This window comes from Polypterus senegalus, chromosome 7 (genome assembly GCF_016835505.1).
Source record: "Polypterus senegalus isolate Bchr_013 chromosome 7, ASM1683550v1, whole genome shotgun sequence".
In the NCBI taxonomy this organism is placed as follows: Eukaryota; Metazoa; Chordata; class Cladistia; order Polypteriformes; family Polypteridae; genus Polypterus; species Polypterus senegalus.
Window position 1 is genome coordinate 89,332,268 of NC_053160.1, and position 25,242 is coordinate 89,357,509.

At 36.6% G+C, this 25,242-nt stretch overlaps 2 protein-coding genes across 4 annotated transcripts in view; both read left to right on the plus strand.

Annotated features, from left to right (window-relative positions):
- LOC120532703 (synuclein, alpha interacting protein) overlaps positions 1–25,242 on the plus strand; it is a 243,708-nt gene that overhangs the window by 132,892 nt on the left and 85,574 nt on the right. For all 3 annotated transcript variants that reach the window (XM_039758998.1, XM_039758999.1, XM_039759000.1), the window contains exon 3: positions 9,399–9,507. In XM_039758998.1, coding sequence (XP_039614932.1) covers positions 9,448–9,507 — 60 coding nt within the window. In that variant the 5' untranslated portion in view covers positions 9,399–9,447. The remainder of the gene's footprint in view (positions 1–9,398; positions 9,508–25,242) is intronic.
- LOC120532036 (probable G-protein coupled receptor 176) lies at positions 236–1,207 on the plus strand. Its single transcript, XM_039757949.1, has one exon. The coding sequence runs from the start codon at positions 236–238 to the stop codon at positions 1,205–1,207; it is 972 nt and encodes a 323-aa protein (XP_039613883.1).

A 25,242-nucleotide genomic window follows, 5' to 3' on the forward strand; every position in this document is an offset into this window, starting at 1 on the left:
ATTTATGCAAAAAACCATGACGCGCAGGATTTGTTTTTATGACTTTCGACTCAAGGGAGGTCAGATTAAAAAGGACTCTCCCCAGTACTCTTGTTTTTATTCTGTGATGTGGAAGGGGATTTAATTAGGCTTGTGATGCAGATGTGTATTTATCAGAAGCAAATGACAAGAATGAGTCTAAGTGCCGACCTAAACCTCAGTCTTCTTCAAATTTGCTGCAGTTTGCATTGTCAAGATGGATTTTCCTATGCGAGCCATTGAGTGTATTATTTACTTGGGCATGCTGGTTGTTGGCCTCATTGGTAATGGTGTACTCCTGCACGCTGCTCGGCAATCTATGGCTGACCGACGAAGGACTTCCTGCATGATGCTCTTTTTTGTTGCCATTGTTCATCTGTGCAGAATAATGGTGGTGAATATACTGAGCGTTTTTTATAGTGTCGGAGGTGTTATCATTTTTAACATGGTTGGTTGCAAAGTATTTAAGTTTACATCTGCTTTAACTATGATGCTCGCTATTTGGTTTACTCTATATGTGGCTATCTTTTACTTAATCAGACTTGACAGAGTAGTGCATCCTTTGCCATTGTCAGTCCCTAGAAACCAACAAACAAATAATTTCACTGGAATGCTAATACTATGGGCTACAGGACTTATAGTGAGCTGCCCTCTTTTGGTGTTCACCGATATGAGCAATATCCAATCGAATGCCACTTACCCTTTTCTAAGTCAGGTCTATACTGGATGTAATGTTAACTATGGGAGCTCAATTGTATATCGGATTTATGGACTGGCTATTTTAACCTCAGTGGATGCGGTACCATTGGTAGCTCTCTTGCTTGTCAGCATTCGCATTGTTCTACTTCTCAGAGAACGTCAGACTGCACCGTTTGGAGGAATTTGGATGGGTGAAGATGCAATTGAAAGAGAAATTGTTTATGCTTCTAAACTGATTCTGCCCCTCACTGTACTGCTGACCAGCCTGTGGGTTTCACATTTTACTTTGCTGGAAGTCGTAGATGAACTGGCTTCTTATAGTTTTCTGCCAGCGTTGCTTGCTGCACTGTCTTCTGCCTATTCTGCTTTCAGTCCCTACATTTTCCTTGCAATTAACTACAAAGTACGAGAATGTTTAAAATCCTTATGTTTTCCACCACAGTCTCAAAGCTGGATTGACGTGTCCGCAATTTCTCCCTATCATTTCTAAATGCAGATGGAGCAAAGTGAAGTTTGCGAGACCTTTGCTTAGAGGTCAAAGTTATACTGTGGATACAAAATACAGATAAAGCCAAATGGGCAGCAATTTTGGATTTACTATATCTTTCAGAAGTCAATGATCTATGCATATGATTATCGTTTAAATGTCAATCGCTTTTTCTCTGTGCTTCCAATGATCCATTAATCCAGTCATGAATGAGTTTCACTTATTGAAGAGCAAAGGATGGTAAGATATCATGACTGTGATATGGTTTGAAAGAAGACAGGTCCTTTTAAAGCTCATGTAACGATGAATAATGCATTGGTGTAGAAGGTGAAACTATTATTACATGTCACTTCAAATTTGGGAGTGGAAATAATGAATAAATAATGCTGAGAATTTTCTAGTATTTTTTCCAAGAAGGAGACTGATGTAGTTATATCACTCTGTTAATATACAGGCATTTTGCCACTGCACACTAGACCTTCATCTCATAAACTGCCAGTACTAACGTGCTCATTATGATGCTGTAAAACAAACTTTTACGAAAAATGGATCTTATGACTCTGAGACTGTAGCCTTGTGTCAAGTAATGTTCTGAGTACTGAAATATATTTTTTTCTTGTCCAATTGGAAATCCTTTTCAAATAAATTAGGTAAGAACATCTAGTTATGAGCGTATTGGATCCTTGGACCTTGGATTCTTACAGTAATTATTTGGGTAGATGGCTGATATTGTTCAGCTAGTAATTCTTTTTATTTGACTCCATGTCCTCTTACCTGCCTAGCACTGTTTATTCTGTACATGAAGCATTAAATCTGCTGCTCCATATTCATATACTCTCATAAAGTCAGTGAAGTGCAGTCCATATGCCACCTGTGATCATCAAAACTGCATTTAAAGGCAAGTAATTGATCAAAAGTATTTGCATATGATACAGTATACCATGCTACCCAACAGCTGCTTGTATGCTAGCCAAAAGCACTTTTATTTATTTAGCCATCTCTTTCTGAATTTGTATTGTATATCCTTTTAAGAGATGCCTTTTAACGTAACAAGGTATTATTTTATAACAGGATTAAGGTAAAATCCATTAGGCAATTTTTTATAACAAAATGACCTTTGCTTTCACTGGCTCTCCTGTTATACTCATCATGAAATAACACTCATATGTTAACTAGGGGGCTGAAAAGTACCTCAATACATAGAGCTGTGATTTATAAAATTGTATCTATCTATCTATCTATCTATCTATCTATCTATCTATCTATCTATCTATCTATCTATCTATCTATCTATCTATCTATTTCAACATTTTGAATGTATTTTTCTTTTTTAAATATATGTTAATAAATTTTCTTACTGTGTTTCACAAAACATGGTAAAGTATTATTTATGGTGAAACAGTGGGTAGCACCAATCCCTCACAGCTCTGCTGTCCTGGGTTCCTATCCCATCCCAATCCCCATCTATGTACAGTTTGTAGGTTCTCTCTTTATCTAGGTAGACATTCTTTAAGGACTCTCTGTGGTTCCAGAGCCATGCATTTTAATTTAATTGGTCATTGTAAATCAATGTAATATGTGTGAGTTTTGCATCTGGATTGGTGTCATATCTAAGATTGCTTCTTGCCTTATGGCTGATTCTGCCCAGATAAGATCTGGCACTCACAATCCTGAAATAAACAAGTGAAGTTTTCATAATTGAAGGATGGATAGATGCTGGCAAGGTGTTTCCTATCATTAATGACATTTTGGAATAAGCAAGTAAAGACAATGTAAGGATGAACAGTTTTCAAACAAAATCATGCAGATTGTTAATTTTATTTCAGGCTGTTTTAGTATAATTACTTGTCATATCATAATATCAAACTCAACAAATAGAGTAAATTGATGGATGGATGGATGGATGGATGGATGGATGGATGGATGGTGTAAAATGAAGAAACAACTATGTGAAAGAGTTGGAGCACCAAATTGGTGACTCTGTATAATTTGAAAGAAGCACACAAATGCAACACACAATAATTTGTGGACAAGTCTTTCCAGGCACTGTACTGTATTTTATAGGCATAAATGTTTACTATGTTAATGAGGTACAAATCAAAGCTTACTTTTTATTTCTATACACTGAAAGAAAGTATTCTAATGTTTCTTCAGGGTTCCACCAAGGTTATAATGGATGTATTTTAACTACTAATAATGTAGTTTTGGTTAGCGCAGAGGCATAGTGGTTAGTCTCCATGGCTTTGTGGATTGTTTTTCAGGTGCTTTGCTTTTCCACATCCATTACAAACATTGGTATGTTAGATTAATTGTCTATTAAATTGACCCAGGGTAGGTAAGGAATTGGGTCCTACCTTTTAGCTTACATTTCCAGGTCCAGCACCTTCAACATTACACTAGATTAAGTGATTTTGAAAATAATGGACTGGAAGAATATAGTTTTGGATTTTTTCTAACTTTATGTTGCTTATATTACAAGGATACTACTATAAGGATAAAAGAATGTTTCATTTCAAGTCCAGCCATGTTAAATCCTTTTTTAATATCATATTTCTATGCATTATTATTCAGTATAGTATAACTCCATTGTACATGTTAATAATGTTGTATATATTTCCAATACATTTAAATAAAATACAAATATAATTTTTAATGATACATTATTTTTTATAACTTTTTGCAATTTCAAACATAAAAATAAAAACACAGCAGTACAATGGCACGGCTGTTTGCATTACCACCTCTTAGCTCCTCAGAAATAGATTTGTATTCCAGTCCAGTCTGTGTGCATTTCTTCCCGCATCTCCTAAATCTGAATTTGCTGTACGGTTTATTAGCAACTGTAAACTGACCCAGTTAGAGTGAGAATGTGTTCATTTTGCCCTGCAGACAACTGGCATCCCACCCAGATTTGACCACTGCTGGTCACATCAACCTGCTTTGATTGCTTTGAAAGTACTAAAATCATCTTATAAAGAATATCTTGAACTATCCCAGGGCTTTCTAAAGGATCAGCTGAGCACTCTTTGCTTATCACACTTACAGCATAGTAGCACATTGGTTAGGATGGCACCCTTCGAGTTCCATGATCCTGTGTGTGAAACTTGCACTTGGTTGTTGATTGTGTGCAGTTTGCTCACTCTCCTCTGGCCTGCATGTGTTTTTCTCAAGGTAATCTGTTTTATTTCTCCCAAATTCCAAAGACATGCATATTCAAATAATGTATGATTAACATTTTTTCCCGTCTGTCCGTCCTATGAATGACCGACACAACATGCCAGGGTTTGACTCCTGCAACCCCATATTGAATTATTGCAATTGAGTGCCTAAATTTATGTTATCTTTATGTTATCCTTACACATGGAAGAACCCTAAGCTCATATATATAGTTGGAAAGAGAAGGCTCTCAATTCATCAGTTTTAAGATGCTTTGGCATTCTTCAACTCCTTTGATGCCATATGCTGTCTACTAGTGTAGTGTTTTAGCAGTTTATTTTAAATGTCATTCACCCTTCATTTCATGGTCTAGTCTTTCATTTTTTTTTATTTCATGGTCTAGTCTTTCACCCTTCATTTCATAGTCTAAGCTTGTTAAGTAGTGCAATATATATGTTCTGTGGTGGGCTGGCGCCCTGACCGGGGTTTGTTTCCTGCCTTGCACCCTGTGTTGGCTGGGATTGGCTCCAGCAGACCCCTTTGACCCTGTAGTTAGGATATAGCGGGTTGGATAATGGATGGATGGAATATATATATATGTTATTTTATGCAATTTCAAATATCTTATCAAAAGAAATGTAGATATATTTGTATAACAATCTCATGTAAAGTTATATATTTGTATTTGAATAAATGGCTGTTATTTTAAATAATAAAGTAAGGTAATATTTCAAATCTTTGTTTATGAATGTATTGGCCTAATAATGTTTTCAATTACGGTGTAAATATGAATAATTTCTCTTGTTTTAAATATTTAACAATTAATTTCTCTCTGATTTTCTTATTGTAAAAGGGCTTCTTAAAAGTATTTTAAAATCCAGTACCATAAGCTGCACGTCAAAGAACTGAGTGCTCCAGTCTAGGATCATCACAGTGTACACTCACACACCATCCAGTTTGATTTTTAATATAGTTTTAAGCATTTCTGTATTTAGATTTTTCTTACATTACTAGTATACAAATAATAAAGTAAATATGAAAGAAGAGAAAGATCAGTTTCCTCATAAAATCTGACATCAAAAAATTTCAACATGTTTGGCCAATTTTGGTAAGCTTATGCTGCCTGATTTTCATATTGGTCATTCGGTGCTTTTTCACTGTCTGCTCATTTATTTTAAGAACCTGCAATAGGACAGTTATTTATTTTAAACTTTTGAGCCCTTTGCCCCTGCCACTCCAGTTTATTCAACTGCTACAAGCATGACTCTTTTGCATATTTGCCAAGTTAATAAAACATAACATTATAATAATTATTTTTAAACCCACTTAGTCCATTCCATGGTCACCAGATGACCAGAGCTTATCCCAGAAATATCAGGCATGAGGAAGAAATGAGTTTCCCCACTCAGACACGTAGGGACAAGTTGGAATGACCAATTAACCTGGAATAATTGAAGGAAACTGAACCACCCAGAGAAAAACCACACTTAGATACAAGAGGAGCATCCCAATTTTACAAAGATATTACGATCAGGTGTGGCATTTAAAACCAGCATGCTGGTTTCATGAGGTGGCAGTGTTTAGATCTCTAGTATCACTGGATGTCTGGAACTGCAAGAAAGCACCATTGAATACCTGTTCCTTTATTTATATGTTCAGCAGACCTACAGTGCTGCCAGTCTATATATTGCTTGTTTACTGACCTCCAAAAAGAACTAATTAGTCTGTAGTGAAGCAGTGTATTTTTAAAAATGGAAGTTGTTATTGCCCAAAATGATCATTAATCCATCCATTATCCGACCCACTATATCCTAACTACAGGGTGCTACAGGAAGGTACTCTCTCGACCATTGGCATTGGTTTCGCTCCTTGCTATTTTCGTTATACTGTGACGGTGGTTTCCTAAGCCTTTCCTATTCTTACACCGCCGTATGCTACGGCTTCGCTAGTATTTATATATATTAGTAGCTAGAAATCCGCAAAGGGAGAAAATGAGTGACGTATGTTAAAATATTTGTTTATTTTTTTTTTATATTCTGTATATATTACAATGAGCATTTTGAGCAATACCACTTTACCCCTTTAAAATTCAGGCCTGTGGTCAACCTAACAGGTGGGCAAACATATAACTTATCTAAAAGACTTTTTCATATGCTCAAACATTTAACATATGGCTCAGATCTGTTAATAGCGCCATGATGGTATTACAACACCTGAAGTATACTGTATATCCGTTGCTGATGATGAGATTGATGAGATCATGGTCTCTTTTGATATTGTGCTATTATATACTATGATTTCAAATCAACTGGCCACAGAGACTTTACTGTCAAAACTACGACCCCACAATAACGACACCAATGAACCTGACCACTAAGGACATAATGCATCTAATATTAGTTTGCCAGAAAACACGCTGCGATTTTAATGGAAAATTCTGCAGTTAAAAAACAAGGCATGCCAGTGGGGTTTCCATTATCAGGAAAGCATGGCTCTAACTCAGTTCAAATCCAAACTTTGGATATACTAGTTCGAGGACACATTTGTCATATTAAAAGATAACCAGCTGAATGAATTCCACAGCCACATTAACTCAATGCGTGTAAAATATTCTAGTCGATACTATGGCTGTATTGCCTATATTTTCAAAACAGTATATTTAAGATGTTATAAATAAATTTATGGTTTGTATACACTAAGCTCTTAAATGCCTTCCTGTGATTCTGCCAGAGGCCCCTTGCCCAATGCAGGTATTGGAGCAGACTCAATATGTTATATGCGTTGTGATAGATTGGCACCCACCATGCCCAAGTATGGTTGTATTATCGCATCCAGGGCTGCAGGGAAAGGTAAAGCCTCTCTTCATTACTATACTGAATTAGCAGGTTGGAAAAATAGACTAAATAAACCGGCATATTTTTTCATACTGCAGTGTGCAGATATTATATTACACAGATTGTGCAGCAAAATAAACACCATTCAGGGCAAATTTAATGAGGCTGAAAATGCACATATCATATGCTGTGGTAATCTGAATCTACTGCTTGGCAAGCAGATCAGATTCACAGCAGATTGGACTAAGCACGCACTTTAAAGACATATCAACTCAAAACACTTGAATATACAGTGCGCTAGCTTTTCTTCTCAGAAACCCAGATTACTGATAATGCTAATTTGTCTGTTCTCCTTAAAGCAAGTAGCATGTTTGCTAAAGGGTGATGCAGTGGGTTTCCTTACAACTCCAGGGACCTGGGTTTGACTCTCAGGCTGGCCTAGTTTGCTTCTTTTCTCTGTTATTCTGGTGAGTTTTTCTCAATGTAACTTGGTTTCCTCCTGTATTGAGTTATTAAATGACCTGGCATGAGTGGGCATGAATATAGAAAAAGTGCATTTATATGTTTGGCAAGAAAGTTAACATGCAACATTTAATACCTGAGCACAAAGAGCTTAATTCTACAAAGACTCTAAAAAATAGATGATAAACTAGCAGTGCAATAAGACACTTTTAAAAGCAGTTGTGAATATGAGAGTTTCCTATTCTCTTTTCTTATTCTCCTGTACTTTAGAGTCAGTCTTGTGTCTATGAATAGCTATAATTTAATGGATGTAATAAATCACCCATTGATGTAAATGTAAAATTCATTTAAAGCATGACAAGTAGATTGGCATTATCAGTCCACCTGTCCATCTTTTCCTAGGAGTAAATTTTCCAAAATGGGGTCTTATACATACTCAGTTCAAGTTTCTATTTTGGCAGAATCAGTTGGAAGCACAAAATAACTCTGGAGAGGATGACTGCTTATTTCAGGGCACACTCCTGTGTACACTTGCACGCATACATACCAGAAAGGTTAAGAGTTGCCAATCAACCAGTTATGTATACATTTTTGGTGTGGAAATGGAAAGCCAACACAAACATCAGGAGAAAGTGTAAACAGTACCCTGGATGGAAAATTGAACCCACGTCTTTAGATCTACGAGGCATCAATACCAAAAACATCCGTGGCGCAGCAGACACTATGTGAAAAAACAAAACTTTCTCAAAACCATTACAATCAATGATAATAACCAATAGATTGTATTAATATAGGTTTTAGGTAATGATTAACAAATATGAAAACACAATGCAGGCTGGTGCAGTGGTTAGTGTAGTTACCTAACAGCTCTGTGGCAGGTTATTGTCCTCTGGAGTTTTCATGTTCTTCCTCTCCATGTATCGGTCTTCCTCCTGATACTCTGGTTTACCTCCCATATCACAAAAGAAGTGCATGTAAGACTCCAGCTCATCTGCGGCTTTCAATTTGATTAAGCATATTTAATACATTTTTGTTGTTTAAATGACATTTCTGCATGTCAGCCACTTAATAAGGATCATTGTAATAGTATGGTAATATAACATCCAGTATCTAACATTAGTAAAACTTCAATAAAACTGTATACATTTGGAAATCAAAATGACAATACAGTATAGTTTAATTTTCTCAGTTTCATTACATATTCAAAATTTTTGTTCTTGACTCTAAATTTAGATAAAGAGTGCTAGAAAACAAATATGAATATGCATCTTTCCTTATTTTCTTTATTATCTCTTGATTTTGCATAACTACACTTAGTTCTATATTCAGAAGTTTGCAGTATTTGAAAGTATAAAATATAGTGACATTACAATAAAAAAAAATGCGAACAGTACATTGATAGCATAGTAGTTAGCGCTGGTGCTTCAAAAATTCACTGTTCTCAGTTTGAACTCCATGACTGGTTGTTGTCAAGGAGAAGTCTACATGTTCTCCCCATGTCTGTTTGGTTTTAGTCCCCTGTTCCCAAACATATATATATGTCACATTAACTGACAATTCCAAACACATCGATATGTGGACATGTGGGTGCCCTGCACTTCTCCAGGGCTGTTTCCTGCCATGTTCCCAGCTCTGGCAGGTTGGGCTCCTGTCCCACACATCCCTGAATCTGATGAATTGTGTTTTAGAAGATTATGTATGATCCTGGATATTTCACTCTTGTGATTTTCTTTGCTTCACAGGTTTTCAACATATTTAGAACTCCACTGCACATGATGTTACAGGGGAAAAATGATGGATGCTCCGGAGTACTTGGATTTGGACGAAATTGATTTTAGTGATGATTTAGCTGTAAGTATTGTCAAACCATGGCAGCCAGCCACCAATGTTCTCAGATGCTTTTATTTCAATAGAAATGAAACACCATGAAAGACTTCCATGACCTCCATTCTGTCTTTATCTTCCATCTACCTATTTTTCAAATTTATCCCTTCATGGTAAGGTTAATAAGGTACGATTGTCTACGAGGAGACTCCAGTTCATCACAGGCCACACACTCACCCTGGATTAATCTCTAATCTCAACTAACCTAGCAGCCTTTCTTTGGACATTGGGAAGAGACGCTTGTTCACACCGAGGTGAAAATTCACAATCTATTCAAAAGGCACACCATCTAAGTTTCAAGCACTATGAGAAAACAGCAAAATTATTGTTAATATAGCAACAAGCAGACGACAGTGCATACTAAAAAAAAAGCAAACTGTAATAAAAAAAAAAGTTACATCTTTCTGTTATAAAAAAAAATCTTGTGATGATACGAGACTTTTTTCCTGCAACGAGACGTGATCTTTGGAAGAGAGACAGAGAGACACTTTCATGTGCTGCAAGAAGGACAAGTCACATCATACTTACAACCTTTGGAAGCAAGTCCCGTGATACACATTCAGAGCAGGTTAGAGATAATGGAAGTAAGAAAATTCGAAAGTCTCAAAAAAATCAGAGTAAAGATCGCATTAGCGCAAACAAATGGAAAATATTACTCAGTGAAATAGCAGAACAGCAAAAAGAGATTGCATAGTGTACAAGGCAGTAAGAAAAGGACAGGTGCTGTATAGGCTTTTAAATGTTTGAAGCACCGCATGAAATGCAGATCACGTGGCACGGCAGCAGCAGCAAGCCAGCTGCTGAGCGAGCAAAAAGGAGGTGAAAGAAAAGTATTTGTTTCCCATTGTATCACCATTTAAAAAGGGTTTTGGAGGAGCGTCCATGTCTCCTTGGGGTGCATTCAGCCCACCTCTTCACAATGGAGCGTAGCAGCTGGGTAGGTGTAGGTGAGCGAAGTGCAGATCACACAGTGCGGCAGCAGCAGCATGCCAGCAGCTGATCGAGCAAAGAGGAGGTTAAAAAGAAACTGTATTTGTTTCCCATTGCATCACCATTTAAAAGGGGTTTCAGAGGAGTGGCCACATCTCCTTGGGGTGCGTTCAGCCATCCTTGTCACAACGGCGCATAGCACTGGCGGGGGGGAAAGGGGTTGGCGAGGGAAGCGAGCAGGGGGCAAAGTCCCCTAGTGTTATAAAATAACATTATCTTTCATTCACTGACAATTAAAGTACAAATTCAGTTAATTTACCCGTACACAGACTTCTATACTTTTCCAGATACATCATAGAAATGCAATATCAGGATGCGCCACTACATTTTATGACACATGGTGCTTATAAGTGTTTTCACTTGATTGGATATGAAAAACTGTTTTTGCCTCTGTAAATCTAATTACAATATTAATGAACTCTTTGATGAAGAGGCTGTACATTATATTGAACAAAACTATTAATGCAGGTAGTGTTTAATTATAAAACTTCCTGGCTATACGATTAATAAAGTATCTATCTATCTATCTATCTATCTATCTATCATGGTTCATTTCACTCCATCTCCCTTGAACTAGGATTAAATTCTCTCTGATAATCATATACTTTCAATGTGATGCAAGACTAAAATTTGTTATCTTTAAAAACAAAGTTTTTATTTCTTAATAAAGGCACGGTTAATATACAGTAGATATAATCTAGAAGTATCAAGAACTGTCTTATAGGGTACTGTATTGAACACAAATATTTGATATACTGTAGATCTGGCAAGTGTTGTGAAATTAAATTTGCTGCATGAAAACAGTGCATATGTACAGTGCAAATCAGGCAGGGGAAGCAGTTCAGGTAGCCACACTTGCCTCCTTTAATGTTATGTGAGATGGAATGCTGGCTTTTCAAAACATTTACAGTACATATAATCTGCTTAGTAGCATATGTATAATGTAAGTAATGAAATTCTAGTTAAGTCAGTAACCGTAATGTGATTTCAAGACTTTGCTACTGGGAAATGCAATTAGATTACAGTTACCCCCAACACTTCTGTTCAAGCACAAAATTAACCATCATAGCAAGATGCTTATTCTCATAAGCTACAGTTGACGAGTTCTGCATGACAAAGCTACAACCTTTTCTTCATAATAGTAGGAAACTCATTCCATCCCAAACCCTTATAGGTTACACTTGAAAGCACTAAATACATAATTACAGAGAAAAGGACTAGGGGCAAAATTACAAGTAATATAAAAATGTATACAAAGAAAAAAAACAAGGGAGTGGGAGAAATGACAAAAAAAGACCAAAGAAATTGTGAAAGACTGAAAGGCACAAACAGACTCAACATTTTGATTATGACTGAGGTTTTACTTGGTTTTTTGTCTCTCAGTTATGATTGCAGCCTATTGCTAGACCTGGGATTCCCTTTGTGTGTCTGTTTCCTGGTTGCAAACTGCTGTTATCTTTTATTTTTTTGTTTCCATCCGGGTTATGAAACTTTTACCGTTCCAGTCTTTTTGGGTCCTGACCCATCACTCAGCTATTCTGGGTATGTTTGTGATCACATATCAGACGGGATGTTGAGCTCATTGTAGCATACCACATAACCCTGCTGTGCTCTTCACCATATACTCTCTTTAAGAGCTGAACTGCTAAAGATGTATTGGGACTACATTAAAGACATAGGGTGCCAATTTATATTATAACCAAAGTAATAGGTGTGACAACTGTGCACAAAAGTTGGTGATTAAGAAGTTGTTTGCTAGAATTTTCTCACATATTACAATTAAAAAAATAACATAGATACTTTTCTTATGGGAATGAATAATTAACTTTGAGAACACAGTAAGCACCACTTTAATTACATTTCAGCCTGGTGTCTGCAATTAGAACACTCCATGCCATCTGGGTACAAGTAACTAGTGGATTACAAATCGAACACTGAGCGCCTAGAGAAAAGGTAAAGGAGCAAATAAGTAATTTAAATCCATATCCCACATGTGTGCAGACAATCACTTATTTTTTAATTTTTATTTATTTATTTATCTATTTCTGCAAAGCACCTGCAGTTACATTTAGCATGCTACACTTGGGCCTTCCTCTGTTTATTATCACACAGTGCTTGGGCCTTCTTCTGTTTACTTTTTCAAGAAGCTTTCAGTGTATGTGCCGGCAGGGTAGAGAGCTGAAGGATGTGAATCTAACCTTTGCTTCTCATAACTAAAAAGCTAATGTATCTTCCATATTTGAAGGATGTGGAATCCTTTAAATGAATCCTCAGGGGTGCTTCATTTGAAACAAAGACACACTGTCACTTCAGTTCTTTATCTGTGTCTGCTTCACTGAGTTGGTCTTACGAAAAAGGTTAGTTCAATTTAGGCTTCTTGTCATATACCCTGAAAGTACAATGAAATGTTTCTTCACTTGTACAATTTTAAAAACATACTAATTAAAAATATGGTAAGAACAAGTCTAACTTTTCATAGATTAGTAATAATAATAGTATTACAGTTCACAATAAAACAAAACTCACATAGGGCTTTAAAGAGTTGACTTTTCAAGGGCCTGGTTACGGGTGAGAAAAAAACAAAATCTTTGAGCCTTCAGGAGTGGAATTTTATTATTATGGTTATGATTATTATCACTATTATTATTATTTAGCAGATGTCGTTAACCCAGGTGACTTACAATGCAAGTTATAATTAACATAAAACAATGATTAGAAGCCACGGGCATAAAAAGTAACAGAGAACAAGATGAGAAACAAACAAGAGGGAGTCGTACTACTATCATATAATTATACTTGCAGTTAGACTAAGACAAAAACCAGTTTCCTGAACTCCATCAGTATAACAGCAATTTTTAGGAGAGACACTAAGGAGTTACAAAATATTTAATGAAAATATGTGTTTTCAAAAGACACCTAAACATTAGTAAATTAGGTGAGACTTGAATAGAGAAGGGAAGATCATTCCATAGCTTTGGAGCAAGAACCTATAATTCTGTACAGCTTTTTAGTGTGACCCGACATTTGCGCGATAGACATATGAGCGCCGACAAAATAGCGGCGATTAAATCGCGCCGACAAAATCTCGCTGACAAAATCGCAAAAGTTTCATCAAATATGAATTGTTAGTTTAAAGCATATATAATAACGTTTATTTTAGAAGTCATTATTATGAGACGCGGCATGCCATCAGCACGGCACGCAGATAGTCCTTAAGATCACGCCCTGCATATGTAGGAAGAATTGCAGCAAGACGTCTTGATAGTTGAGCGTATTTAGACTTGCTGGCTGCCTGACTGCTGGTAATTCCGCTTTGTATTCGACAGAGTTATTTGTTCGGCAGTTGTAACAGTTATAACCTAGCACATAATGTGTACATAATGCGCACGTACGCGTCCCACTCTCTTGGCCTCTCTCGCGATTTTGTCAGCGCGCATTTATCGAAAACCAGTTAGCGGGTTTGTCGGGGCGCATATGTCTATCGTGCTTTTGTCGGTGAACCGCTTTTCAAAGTATAGGAAATGAAAAATAAGTACAAGTCTTGTAATACTGTGGACATTGATAGTGTAACTGTGGATCCTGACACAGTGCTGAGCGCACTTTCCAATATGTCTGGCATAACACTCTCAAACCTAATTTAAGGAGAAGCATGTAAGGACCAAGAATGGCTTGTATGCAGTCTGCAGACATTCTAGATCACTTTGGTGCTGATGAAAGGGAGTTTAATGGGTAATTTCACATTTTACTTTACATGCTAGATACAATTCTTATTAACAAAATGCCAGTGTAAGTAATTTTTTTTTTCTTGACATTTCTAAATCTTGTTAATTTATCATAATGTCTTTCTAGTGACATCACTTGGATTATGGTTTTGCCTCAGGTGTCACCATTTTGTGAAATTTTATATTGCTGTAGCCACTTTGTTTATGGTTGCTATGCCTGTTGTAAAGTAAAGTAGTAAATCATCTTTCCCAACCTATACAGTATATGACAACATGCTAAATTATATTATCTGAGCATTGGATGCAATTTTCAAACAGAAGTAACCATTAGTGAAAGTATCAGGAAAGAAGCCCAAAGTAGATTAAAGACTTCTGAAGCATTCACTTTGATTGGGTTTTATAAAGCTTTTTGGGTTTATCAGTCAGTTTCATCTGCTTTCTTTGGTATGTGACCCTAGCCTCCTTTCTCAGTACAGATTGCTTGTTCTTTTCAAATCCTCTGTTTCTTGTTTTTTTTTTTTCCTTTTTACATTTAAAATACGATTGGAAAACACATTGCCATTCCAATGGTAATAAAAGCATAGGGTCAGTTTTAATAAAACAGCCCGTTTAATCCTATTTGCCAAACCTCTAAGATCTGAAGGTGCCAAAATACTACTGTCTATCGCACCTCTTCATAACCTATTCTATGTATCAATGATTCTCCTAATAATTTCCTAAGAAATTCGTAACATTTGTGTGAAGTTTATCTTTCACCAATTTCTTCTTGTGTTCCCATGTTCTAGTTGAGGAACTCATTTTGAATTGACAGCTGGCACTAATTCCTTTCACAGTTAGGAACACTTTTGTCATTTTTTTCCACTAACCTCTTTTTGCTTAAAATGAAAGGACTGAATAGTTTAAGCTTTCCTTATAGCTCACATCCCATAATTCCCCTTTACTTTTCCCAACAGTGGGTACCTTTCTTTTCAATATGGAACTCAAAACAGCACATAGTACTTAAATTGTTAGGTTTCAGCCAGGATTCCATACCTGGCTGGGGTTCACTTTCCTTTTTTCTGCCTTCATTGTACATTTTTGATTCATTAACTTATGTTAATGTTGCTTTTGCTTATGATTTGCAACATTAGTTACTTTTTATGTATCCATATTCATGCCTTTGTTGTGTGCCTTGTGCTAAGTGGATGGTTCTTCAGGAGGTGGGCCACCTGCCCATCATGGCAAGAGACTTCCCTCAGCCCTAAAAAGAGAGAGGTAATCCCACAGTTCCTTGCAATTCATTTGAATGTTCTTTGGAGTTGGTGTTTCTTGTGATTTATTAGATTTTTGACCTTTTTTGCTCTGTTTTTGCCCACTCTTTGGATTTTGTATTTGTAATTTTCTAACAACTCCTTTGTGCCTTTTTGTGCTCCCTTTAGCATCATATTATTACAGAGTATTTTATTTAAGATCATGTCTTTGCTTGTGTTATTAGGGTTTGATGGTAACATCCTCCTCTAGTGGACCGTTTTATGCTTCACTCACAACATAGATACTTTTTACGTCTTAAGGATAATGTGCTTACCACAGCACATCTTATACCCCAGTTTCCCAGTAAACTTGTCCATTGCTTCTGTGCATTGTCTGGTTGTTGACAGCAATGAGTCTGCTGTGTCTCATATGTATAAAAGCAAATGATAGACCCATATGAATATGCCTTTTACTTTAGCACAATCAGAAAGAAATTATTTTCACTTAGAAAAAAAATAAGCTAAATGTAGTCTTTAACTGCAGAGAAAGATATTGAAAAAATGGGCTCTTTAATTTCACTTAGTGTTCCCAAAGATCAGAGTGTTTGGATCTTCCCTATGGCCCCAACATATGGTCATAGATCTCACACTTTGAAACCCACAGACGGAAGTTACTCACTGTTAAACAAAATGAGAATACAGCAGCTGTAATTTGCTTGAGTGTTTGAAATGTTGTGGGAAAAGTTTACAGTTGTAACAAACTATTAAAGCTCTAGAGTCTATTTTAATCAAATGAGAGCAGTTGCCAAGTTGGCATCTTCACTTTTTCAAAGATGTTCAAAACATATGAGTAAAATAAAAAGTCAGATACAAGGTTGGAAGCACTTAGCAGCTTGCCACTGCCAACAAATACCAGCAGCTTAAGAGAAAGAGAGGTGAGTGGTAACATCAAGAATAGGAAGACTTTAACTGTAATACTAAAATGTGCCCTATCCATTCATTTTCAAAACCTCTTAAACCAGTTCACAGAGGCTGAGGCCTTTCCTGACATTATTGGAAGCAATGGAATAACCTGTCCTGAAAAGAGTACTTGTCCAACAAATAAACTGTTTATTAAATAGTTTGTTTGTTAATAATTGACCTCTCAGTACTCTATTCTAGCTGTACTTCCTCAGAGGACTAAATCCTGATATGAGTTCTAAATAGAAGCTAAATTTGAGCTAAACACGCCACACTGTGAGACAGCAGTTCTGGACCAGCAAAAAATCAAAGAGGCATGCTAAGATGGCATAAACAACAAGTAATGTTCATTGCAAATCTTCAATTAAATTAAAAAAGATAGAAGGTCATGAATAGGATAGACAAGAAAAATTAGACTAAAGCATTAGAAAATACAGACAAATCTAAAAGGCAGATGAAAGACAAAAACACTATTATATATGATTTTTCAGTGCCTCAAGGGGGCAACAGGGAATGCTGGCCCCTCAGTTGAACTGTCCTACCATCGCGATGTTAGGTAAAAGGATTTCCGCCCTTTAAAATGGTAATGTTCTTTTTCAGCAGTCAGATAACTACATAGACCACTAATTCACCCCAAAAGTGACACATCAATATAGCATAAACGCTCATCTATGTTCATATACATAATATTTTGCACCATAAATATGACTGTTGTGAGCATTTTTCCATTATTGGTAGAAGCGCTGTATCACAATATACTTTCATTTATCACTTACACAGTTAACATGACTGTTTACGTAAAACATTGTGCTATTGTCAAGACTCAGACTCCATTATTAACTGAAATGCTACAAGCAGGAATAAAAGCTGCAGCCTTCATAGTTTTATAAAGAATCTTTAGTGTAATTTCTCAAAGGTTTTGTATCAGTTACAGGATAAAGTGCATTAATGAAGATTTTATTTTCGTTTCACATCTTTTTTGTTTGTTTGGCAAATTGATTGATCTGCCTAATTACAATAATATGGATATTTCAAATATAGCACTGTTATCCTGCATTAAAATTTATAAATATGTTGACATGATGAGCTACGAATTTGCTGTATTAGTTCAATATCGGAGGAAGTTACAACCATATTACTTTATTTTTATTTTCAGAGCAGAAGCTGTTATAGGGTGGCACAGTGGTGCAGTGGGTAGCGCTGCTACCTCGCAGTTAGGAGACCCGGGTTCGCTTCCTGGGTCCTCCCTGCGTGGACTTTGCATGTTCTCCCCGTGTCTGCATGGGTTTCCTCCCACAGTCCAAAGACATGCTGGTTAGGTGGATTGGCGATTCTAAATTGTCCCTAGTGCGCGTACACGTGCCCTGCCCGGGGTTTGTTTCCTGCCTTGCGGCCTGTGTTGGCTGGGATTGGCTCCAGCAGACCCCAATGACCCTGTAGTTGGGATATTGTGGGTTGAATAATGGACGGATGGAGGATGTTAGACTGTTAAACTATCAGAATAGGTTTTTAGACTAATAGAATATCAATTAATTATATAAAAGTTTGACTGATTGTGTAATACCAAATTTGAGTAGTCAGTATTCACTGTTATTTCACTGTTTATTGGGACTGAAAATGAAAGTAAAGTAAGTAGTTGCAACAGCTCTATTTTAACTGCAATTTTACAGGCCCCTTAAAATTTCAGGCCCCCTCATACAGATTTTCCCCTCTACTAGACTTGATTAAATAGCAAAAGTACAGCTCTTACAAAGACCCTAAGGCACAACTGTAGAGCATAAAAAGTAATACTTTTACTTTTTTAATCTCCTTTGCAGTCCAATTGTTGTTGCTAGGCAACGAATAGAGATGGGTGGGCCAGGTGAAAACTCCTTGTGGAAGGAGGGGCTAAGGTCCACCTGGCCTCTCTCCCCTTCAAATTAGTCTTTTGCGCACACAATATATCAACCTTCCTTCTCTCCATCATATCTGCTAACTCTCTCCCCTTACCAGTCCTACTGCCAGCATTCAAAGTCCCTACCCTCAGTTCCACTCTCTTTATTTTCCTCTCCTCCATGTCTCCCCCCACTTCTTCTCCTTCTTCGGCCAACCGTAGCCCAATTTCTGCCATCACCTTGTTGGCTAATATACTAGTGGTGGTCGTTGTTAACCCAGGACTGGACCGATTTGGTATAGAAATTTGTATCTGTTGTCCGCATATTGATCTGGAAAAACTTTACAGTGGATGCCCTTCCTGACGTAACCCTCCCCATTTATCCAGGCTTTGGACCAGCACCAAAAACACACTGGATTGTGCATTGCCTGTGGCTGGGTTAATGAGCTTCATAGCAACATATATTGCTAAAGCTCAACGTGTCTAATTGTTCTTGTATATACTACATAATTCAAAATAGAGATATATTTTTGTGCATTTTGTTTAGCCCTTAACATATAATTGTTGAAATAAATACCATTTCTTAGTATGTTTCATTTGGAGTGAGGATTACAGAAACAAAGAACAAAACTTTTTTTCAGTCTGCTTAAAATTAGAATAATTTTTTTGCTAGCAGATTGTTTTATAAAAATATTCCTGTTAACTGTGTGAGTGATAAATCAGATATATTATGATACAAATGTTAAAAAAATTGTTCTTAGGAGTCATGCTTGTGGTGCTGAATTCCATTTATATGAATATAGCTGTGCTCAATTAGCAAAAACACCATCCAGAGGCATACTTGTGGCTATCCTTAAAGTTCTGGATGTCCCAGACTGAGCTTTACTTAACTTCATGCTTTGGCATGTTGATCTTTCTAAATGAACACCTACTGTATAGGAGAGCCATCTTTTGTTTCTTTTAGCATCTCCCTTTGTCTACTTTTGATATCCTCTTATTTCACTGATTCACTTAAATAATAACTGTCATGTTAATATACCTGATAGCTACTATAACAGATATTTTCTTATGTCCCACAGAATTTGGAGGATTTACAAGACAAATTAAGGGAAAAAGTTCATTTTAGTTCAGCTTGTGAGACATTCTATATGAAAGTGGAACATTTTGGTTTATAAATTCTAAACTATGCTACTCAAATATGACGTTGACATTTTGGTATGAGGGGCTTATGTGTAATATATGGTTTTATGTATTTTATCAAATGGAGCAGCTGGCATCTTCAACCTTATGTAATTGAGCTTAATGTGTATTGCCAATCAGATTTCCTTGGGTTTCTGTTGTTCTTGGAACAACATCAAAGTTCTCATTGCAAGACACACAATTATATTCAACCAATCAGCTTCAATGTTAAAACCAATCCCAATAAGGGGATTAGTGAACATGGATTCTTATGAAAAGTAATGCCATAACACTAAGTAAAGGCAAATGGGGAGCTTATATAACCCACTCAGGTAACTGCTGTCCTAATTCCTGCAGCATCCGAAAGTCCTGATTTCTAACAAGGCCTCCTTCCTCTAGTGGTGTGACCTCTTGAATTACGTCCACATTTAATTTTGTATGTTTTCCATATTTTTATTAACCTGTTATGATTTTGGAATTTGCTGAAAACATTCATATTATTATTTGAATCTGGTCTTATATTTTTGCAGGTGAATTTTATTTATACTATTTTGTTTTGGTTTGCCATCATTTTGTTTTCTGTGTCATTTTGTGATTTTCTGTTATTGTTGAAGCTCCTGGATGCTAGCAGTATATTCATGTTCATTAATTTTGTTTATGACTCTTGTAAAAATATATCCATCCATCCATTATCCAACCCACTATATCCTAACTACAGGGTCACAGGGGTCTGCTGGAGCCAATCCCAGCCAACACAGGGCACAAGGTCGGAAACAAACCTCAGGCAGAACATACATATTGCACTACTTAACCGCAGGGCACACACACACCAGGGACAATTTAGAATCGCCAATCCACCTAACCTGCATGTCTTTGGAAACCGGAGCACATGGAGAAAACCCACGCAGACACAGGGAGAATCCAGGAAGCGAACCCGGGTCTCCTAACTGCAAGGTAGCAGCGCTACCCACTGTGCCACCGTGCCACCTACCTTGAGTAATGAAATAGATATTAATCCATGTATTCTGTCATAGAAAGAATTGAGGCAGGTTTTAATGATAAAGAATTAAGAGATAAAAAATAGTCTAAAGCTTTGCAAAATTCAAAAGCAGGAAGTCTAATCTGATCTGTCACCAAACGTAGTCAAAAACATTGAAGTCAATATTGAAAGAAAAAAAAAACTCAAGTCAAAACCAGAAAATCTCGAAAACAAAATGCATTTGCTACTAAAGATTTTTACCCAGTACAACCAGAACGTTTTTGAGCTTACCTTTATTTATATCCTCTACCCCGTGATATCATGGGTAACGACTGCCAGTTGTCCTGGGTAGCAACATGGCACACAAGTACACATGGGATGCCTAAAATGGTGGCACCAGCGTTAAACAAAAAGATTTTACAAAAAACTGTAGTGAAAATAAGATTCACTAACTTTAAACACCCTTCATTGTACAACGTAAGACAAAGTCTAGGTATGATAGAAAACTAAAGCTATAAAAAGTTTATAACAAAATTAATCACAACACAGTGTCTTTTTGAAAATGCCATAAAGTCTCACTTTCACTTAAAAACCTTAAGTTTGCCACTACAAGAAGATTACAAGGTAGATAATATGCACAAACTGTGTATCAGTCCCAATACACGTTTTTCAAATGGACTGAAAGTGATGTTCACAGATTAAAAAAACTTACAGGAAACATACTCAGTGAGTAAGGTTATGATTTTTCTTTTTGCCTTGCCAATGAATGTTTTTACTTATTTAACTGGCAGCCTTAGAACAACGTTTTACTGAATACCTTTAAAAAGAAAAAACAAAAAAACGTTCAGTCACTCAAAACTGCTGACCATCAATTAAAAATAACTTTCTAAATGCCACGTATAGTTCGGTTCACTGAAAAGTGCAGTATTCCAGCAGCCAACTAGCCAAGCTGTATATCTGGCATCTGTTGGGTTGTATTATTTTTGGCATTTGTATTTAAAAGTAATATTAAGACAAAAAAAATATAAATAATAAGCCTGCTTTCCTTGTTGAAAGTTAATATATCCTATGAGGCATTCCAAGAAACACCCATGAGGGTTCAGTTAATAGAAATCTAAGTTCTAACTGTACAAATTTGTTTCAGATTACTTTTAACATATTGGTACAATGGAGATGGTGCGGTACACATAAGGATATATAGTACAGTGCATAGATGAGCAATACAAAATTAACCAAAAGATAATGTTTACATTAAAGAAAGTGATACAAAAAAGACCCAAAAGGGTATAAAAAAGCTCCACTCTGATGAGGTCAGACTAAACAGTACATTTCTGAGGGTCTTTATAGTTGTCTTTGGTCATCCTTCTTCCAGGCATGACTATCAGAGCAGAAATGAGATAAGAGTTTGTGTGAAAGTCCTTGATTATTGCTGAGTCTTTCCAGAGGACAAATTCCTCTTCTTTCTTATTTAAACAACCTCTGTGTATTGAGTTAGAGCTGACTGTTACTAAAATGAAAAGATGGCACAGATGTGCCCATAAACCACAGAGAAAAGAGAGAAAGTCACATTTTCAGCGCTAGGGGTATATGCAAGGTGACCTTTACTGATATATTGTAGTTCAATGCAACACATTACAGTTATATTTATTACATTATATCATTGTTTTCGCATTAGAAATGCACATCATAAAGATACTGGTACAGAAGGAGGTCTTAAAACATATCTCCAAACATAGAAATTAATAATTTCTTTGAATACACAATGAGCGGTCAGAAAATCGAGAGTACACCTTATGAGAAGGATTTAGGACTCATAGTGGACTCTAAGCTATTGCTTTCCCAACAGGGTTCAGAAGCCATTAAAAAGGCTAACAGAATGTTAGGTTATATAGCACGATGTGTGGAGTACAAGTCACAGCTTATGCTCATCCTTTATAATGCACTGGTGAGGCCTCATCTTGAGTACTGTGTGCAGTTTTGGTCTCTAGGCTACAAAAAGGACATAGCAGCACTAGAAAAGGTCCAGAGAAGAGCGACTAGGCTGATTCCAGGGCTACAGGGGTTGAATTATGAGGAAAGATTTAAAGAGCTGAACCTATACGGTTTAAGCAAAAGAAGATTAAGAAGTGACATGATTGAAGTGTTTAAAATTATGAAGGGAATTAGTACAGTGGATCAAGACTGTTATTTTAAAATCAATTTATTAAGAACATGGGGACACAGTTGGAAACTTGTTAGGGGTAAACTTCACACAAACATTAGGAAGTTTTTCTTTACACAAAGAACGATAGACGCTTGGAATAAGCTACCAAGTAGTGTGGTAGACAGCAACACGTTAGGGACTTTCAAAACTTGACTTGATGTTTTCTTGGAAGGAATAAGTGGATAGGACTGGCGAGCTTTGTTGGGCTGAATGGCCTGTTCTCGTGTTCTAATGTTCTAATAATGTCATGTAATTTTCTAACCCGCTTAATTCAGACTAGGGTTGCAGGAGCACTGGAGTGAGCCAGTATAGGGCACTAGGCCATCAGCAACTCATACGGACACTGGGAGAAAATGCAAACTCCACATAGGGAAGACCCAGGATGTGAACTCTAGTCTCCTTACTGTGAGGCAACAAAGGTAACAGAGCCACTGACTCAATACCGCCACGCTGCCCCTAATAATAATGTGCATTATTTAAAAGGTTTTGTACATGATCTGATGCATAATTAGCATGGAGAAGCTCTTCTCTGTAAGAAATATTAGTTAATTTAGTTAATATCACTTTTCGTATTTGGGATGGTTCATGGTCACAGCATTTTTTGAACAGGCTATGACAGGCAACGATTTTGAATTGGAAAGAGGCGAGTCCAAAAAAATGGATGGATTGTTGAATGCTTTCGTGGCCCAAAGGTTTCTAATTTGTATTTAAAACCAATGCTAAACAGGGATCACCATCTTCAAAACTGTAGAGTTATTCACAGTGAAATTCTCCTGGATGTATCTACTTCACCACTGTGAATGCAAAATTGTGCTTAACTGTAATTGTCAAGACATCAGCTTAAAAAATCATTACATTCTTTGTTTAAGTAGAAGCAGATAGAACTTAATTTGGCTTTTTACAGAAGCTCTTTAAATAAATAAATGACTAAATAACAAGAAAATTAAAAACTATGAACATTTCAGACTATGCACTCCCAGTTCCAGTGAGGCCTTATGCTGATTTATTGCTGTTGGTATGAAGGAGCCCCAGTAGCATTTTCTGACTAATTCATTGGCTGAAAGTACTCAATGTTAGTGTTGTGAGAGACAGGATGAGCAGAATTGCGCATAATGGCACTCAGTTTTGTTTTAATTCTCACCTTTGCTACCAACTCCAGGGGGTCCAGATTTTGTGCTATAACTGAGCCTGCCATTTTAATTAGCTTGTTGATTCAGTGGGCCTCTCTTGAAGTGATGTTACCAGCTCAGCACACCACAGCATAGAAAATTACACTGGACATCACAGAGTTATAGAAGAGTGTCACTTCCCATATTAAAGGAACAGAGTCTGTTAAAGAAAAAGAGCCTGTTCTGCCATTTCTTATATAAATCTTCTGTGTTATAAGACCAGTCCAATCCAGTCCAGCCTGTATATTTATATATTTATGTGGATCCTCAAGTACTTGTAGGAGTGCACTCCCTGAATAGTGACCAGACATAGAGGCGATGTGGCAAAAATCGACAATTCTTTTTGGACCATAAAACAAATCTCTCCACGTGACTCCAATACTTCATTTTACTGGTGTAGATGACATGGTGGCACACTGATTAGCACTTCTGCCTGACTTCACTATCTTTCAAACCCTGAGTTGACACCCCAACCTGGTCACTATCTGTATAGAGTTTGCTCATTCTCCATCTAACTAGGTTACTTTTCTCTTGGTACTTCAGTTTCCAAATCAGACAGATGTTCAGTTTAGAATAATTACAGACAGACCCTAAATTGGCTCAGTTTCCAGTAGTATCAGGCATTAGGTGAAATAGTTTTTCTCCATTGTATTTTTCCATATCAGCTGTAATCGTTTGTGAAGCCAGAGCCAACTTGGGAACACCTTGATGACACTGTGGTGATACTGAATTCACTGTAGTGATTTCAACCTGTGCTAAGAAGCATTTAATAAGCCTTTACTCAAAATAGTATTCCTTTACATGTCTTGTTTGAACAATTGCTTTATTTGCTTTGATTTGTTTTGTGCAAAATGGTGGAATAAGATAAACTGCAAGCTTTTTATTGACTTTGTTCAGTGTGACATTTCATCTCATAATAAAGTGCACCATTTCAATGAATGTCAAAGAAACTGGCAGAAACAGGCATCCTGCCCAAGCTGGCCAGCATAAAACAGTGCAAAGGAAAAAACAAACCACTCAGCAAACAATGAAGAAGTAGAAAATGGAGAGCTGTAATTTGCTCTTTATCTACTATGTTGGTTAGTTCCCAAGCGTCTGTTACTTTTGTTTATTGTCAGTAATGTCTCCTTTAGAGATCTGTAGTGGAAATGTAGTTAGTCTTGTTATTGCTAATTTTTCTGGTGTTACTTCAAAAACACATTAGTTTTTTGTGTGCCCAGTCATGGACTGGTTTGCTTGTCCATGTTGGTTTCTTACTTGGTTCCAGCTACTCTCTTATAGAATATTAAATTTGGGACAGAAAAAAAAAAAACCTGCTGTTCAATTTTTACTTTATTTAATGTACCATACAAATATAATTATACATTGCATAAAAATGAGTGTGATGAACTGGTAAAT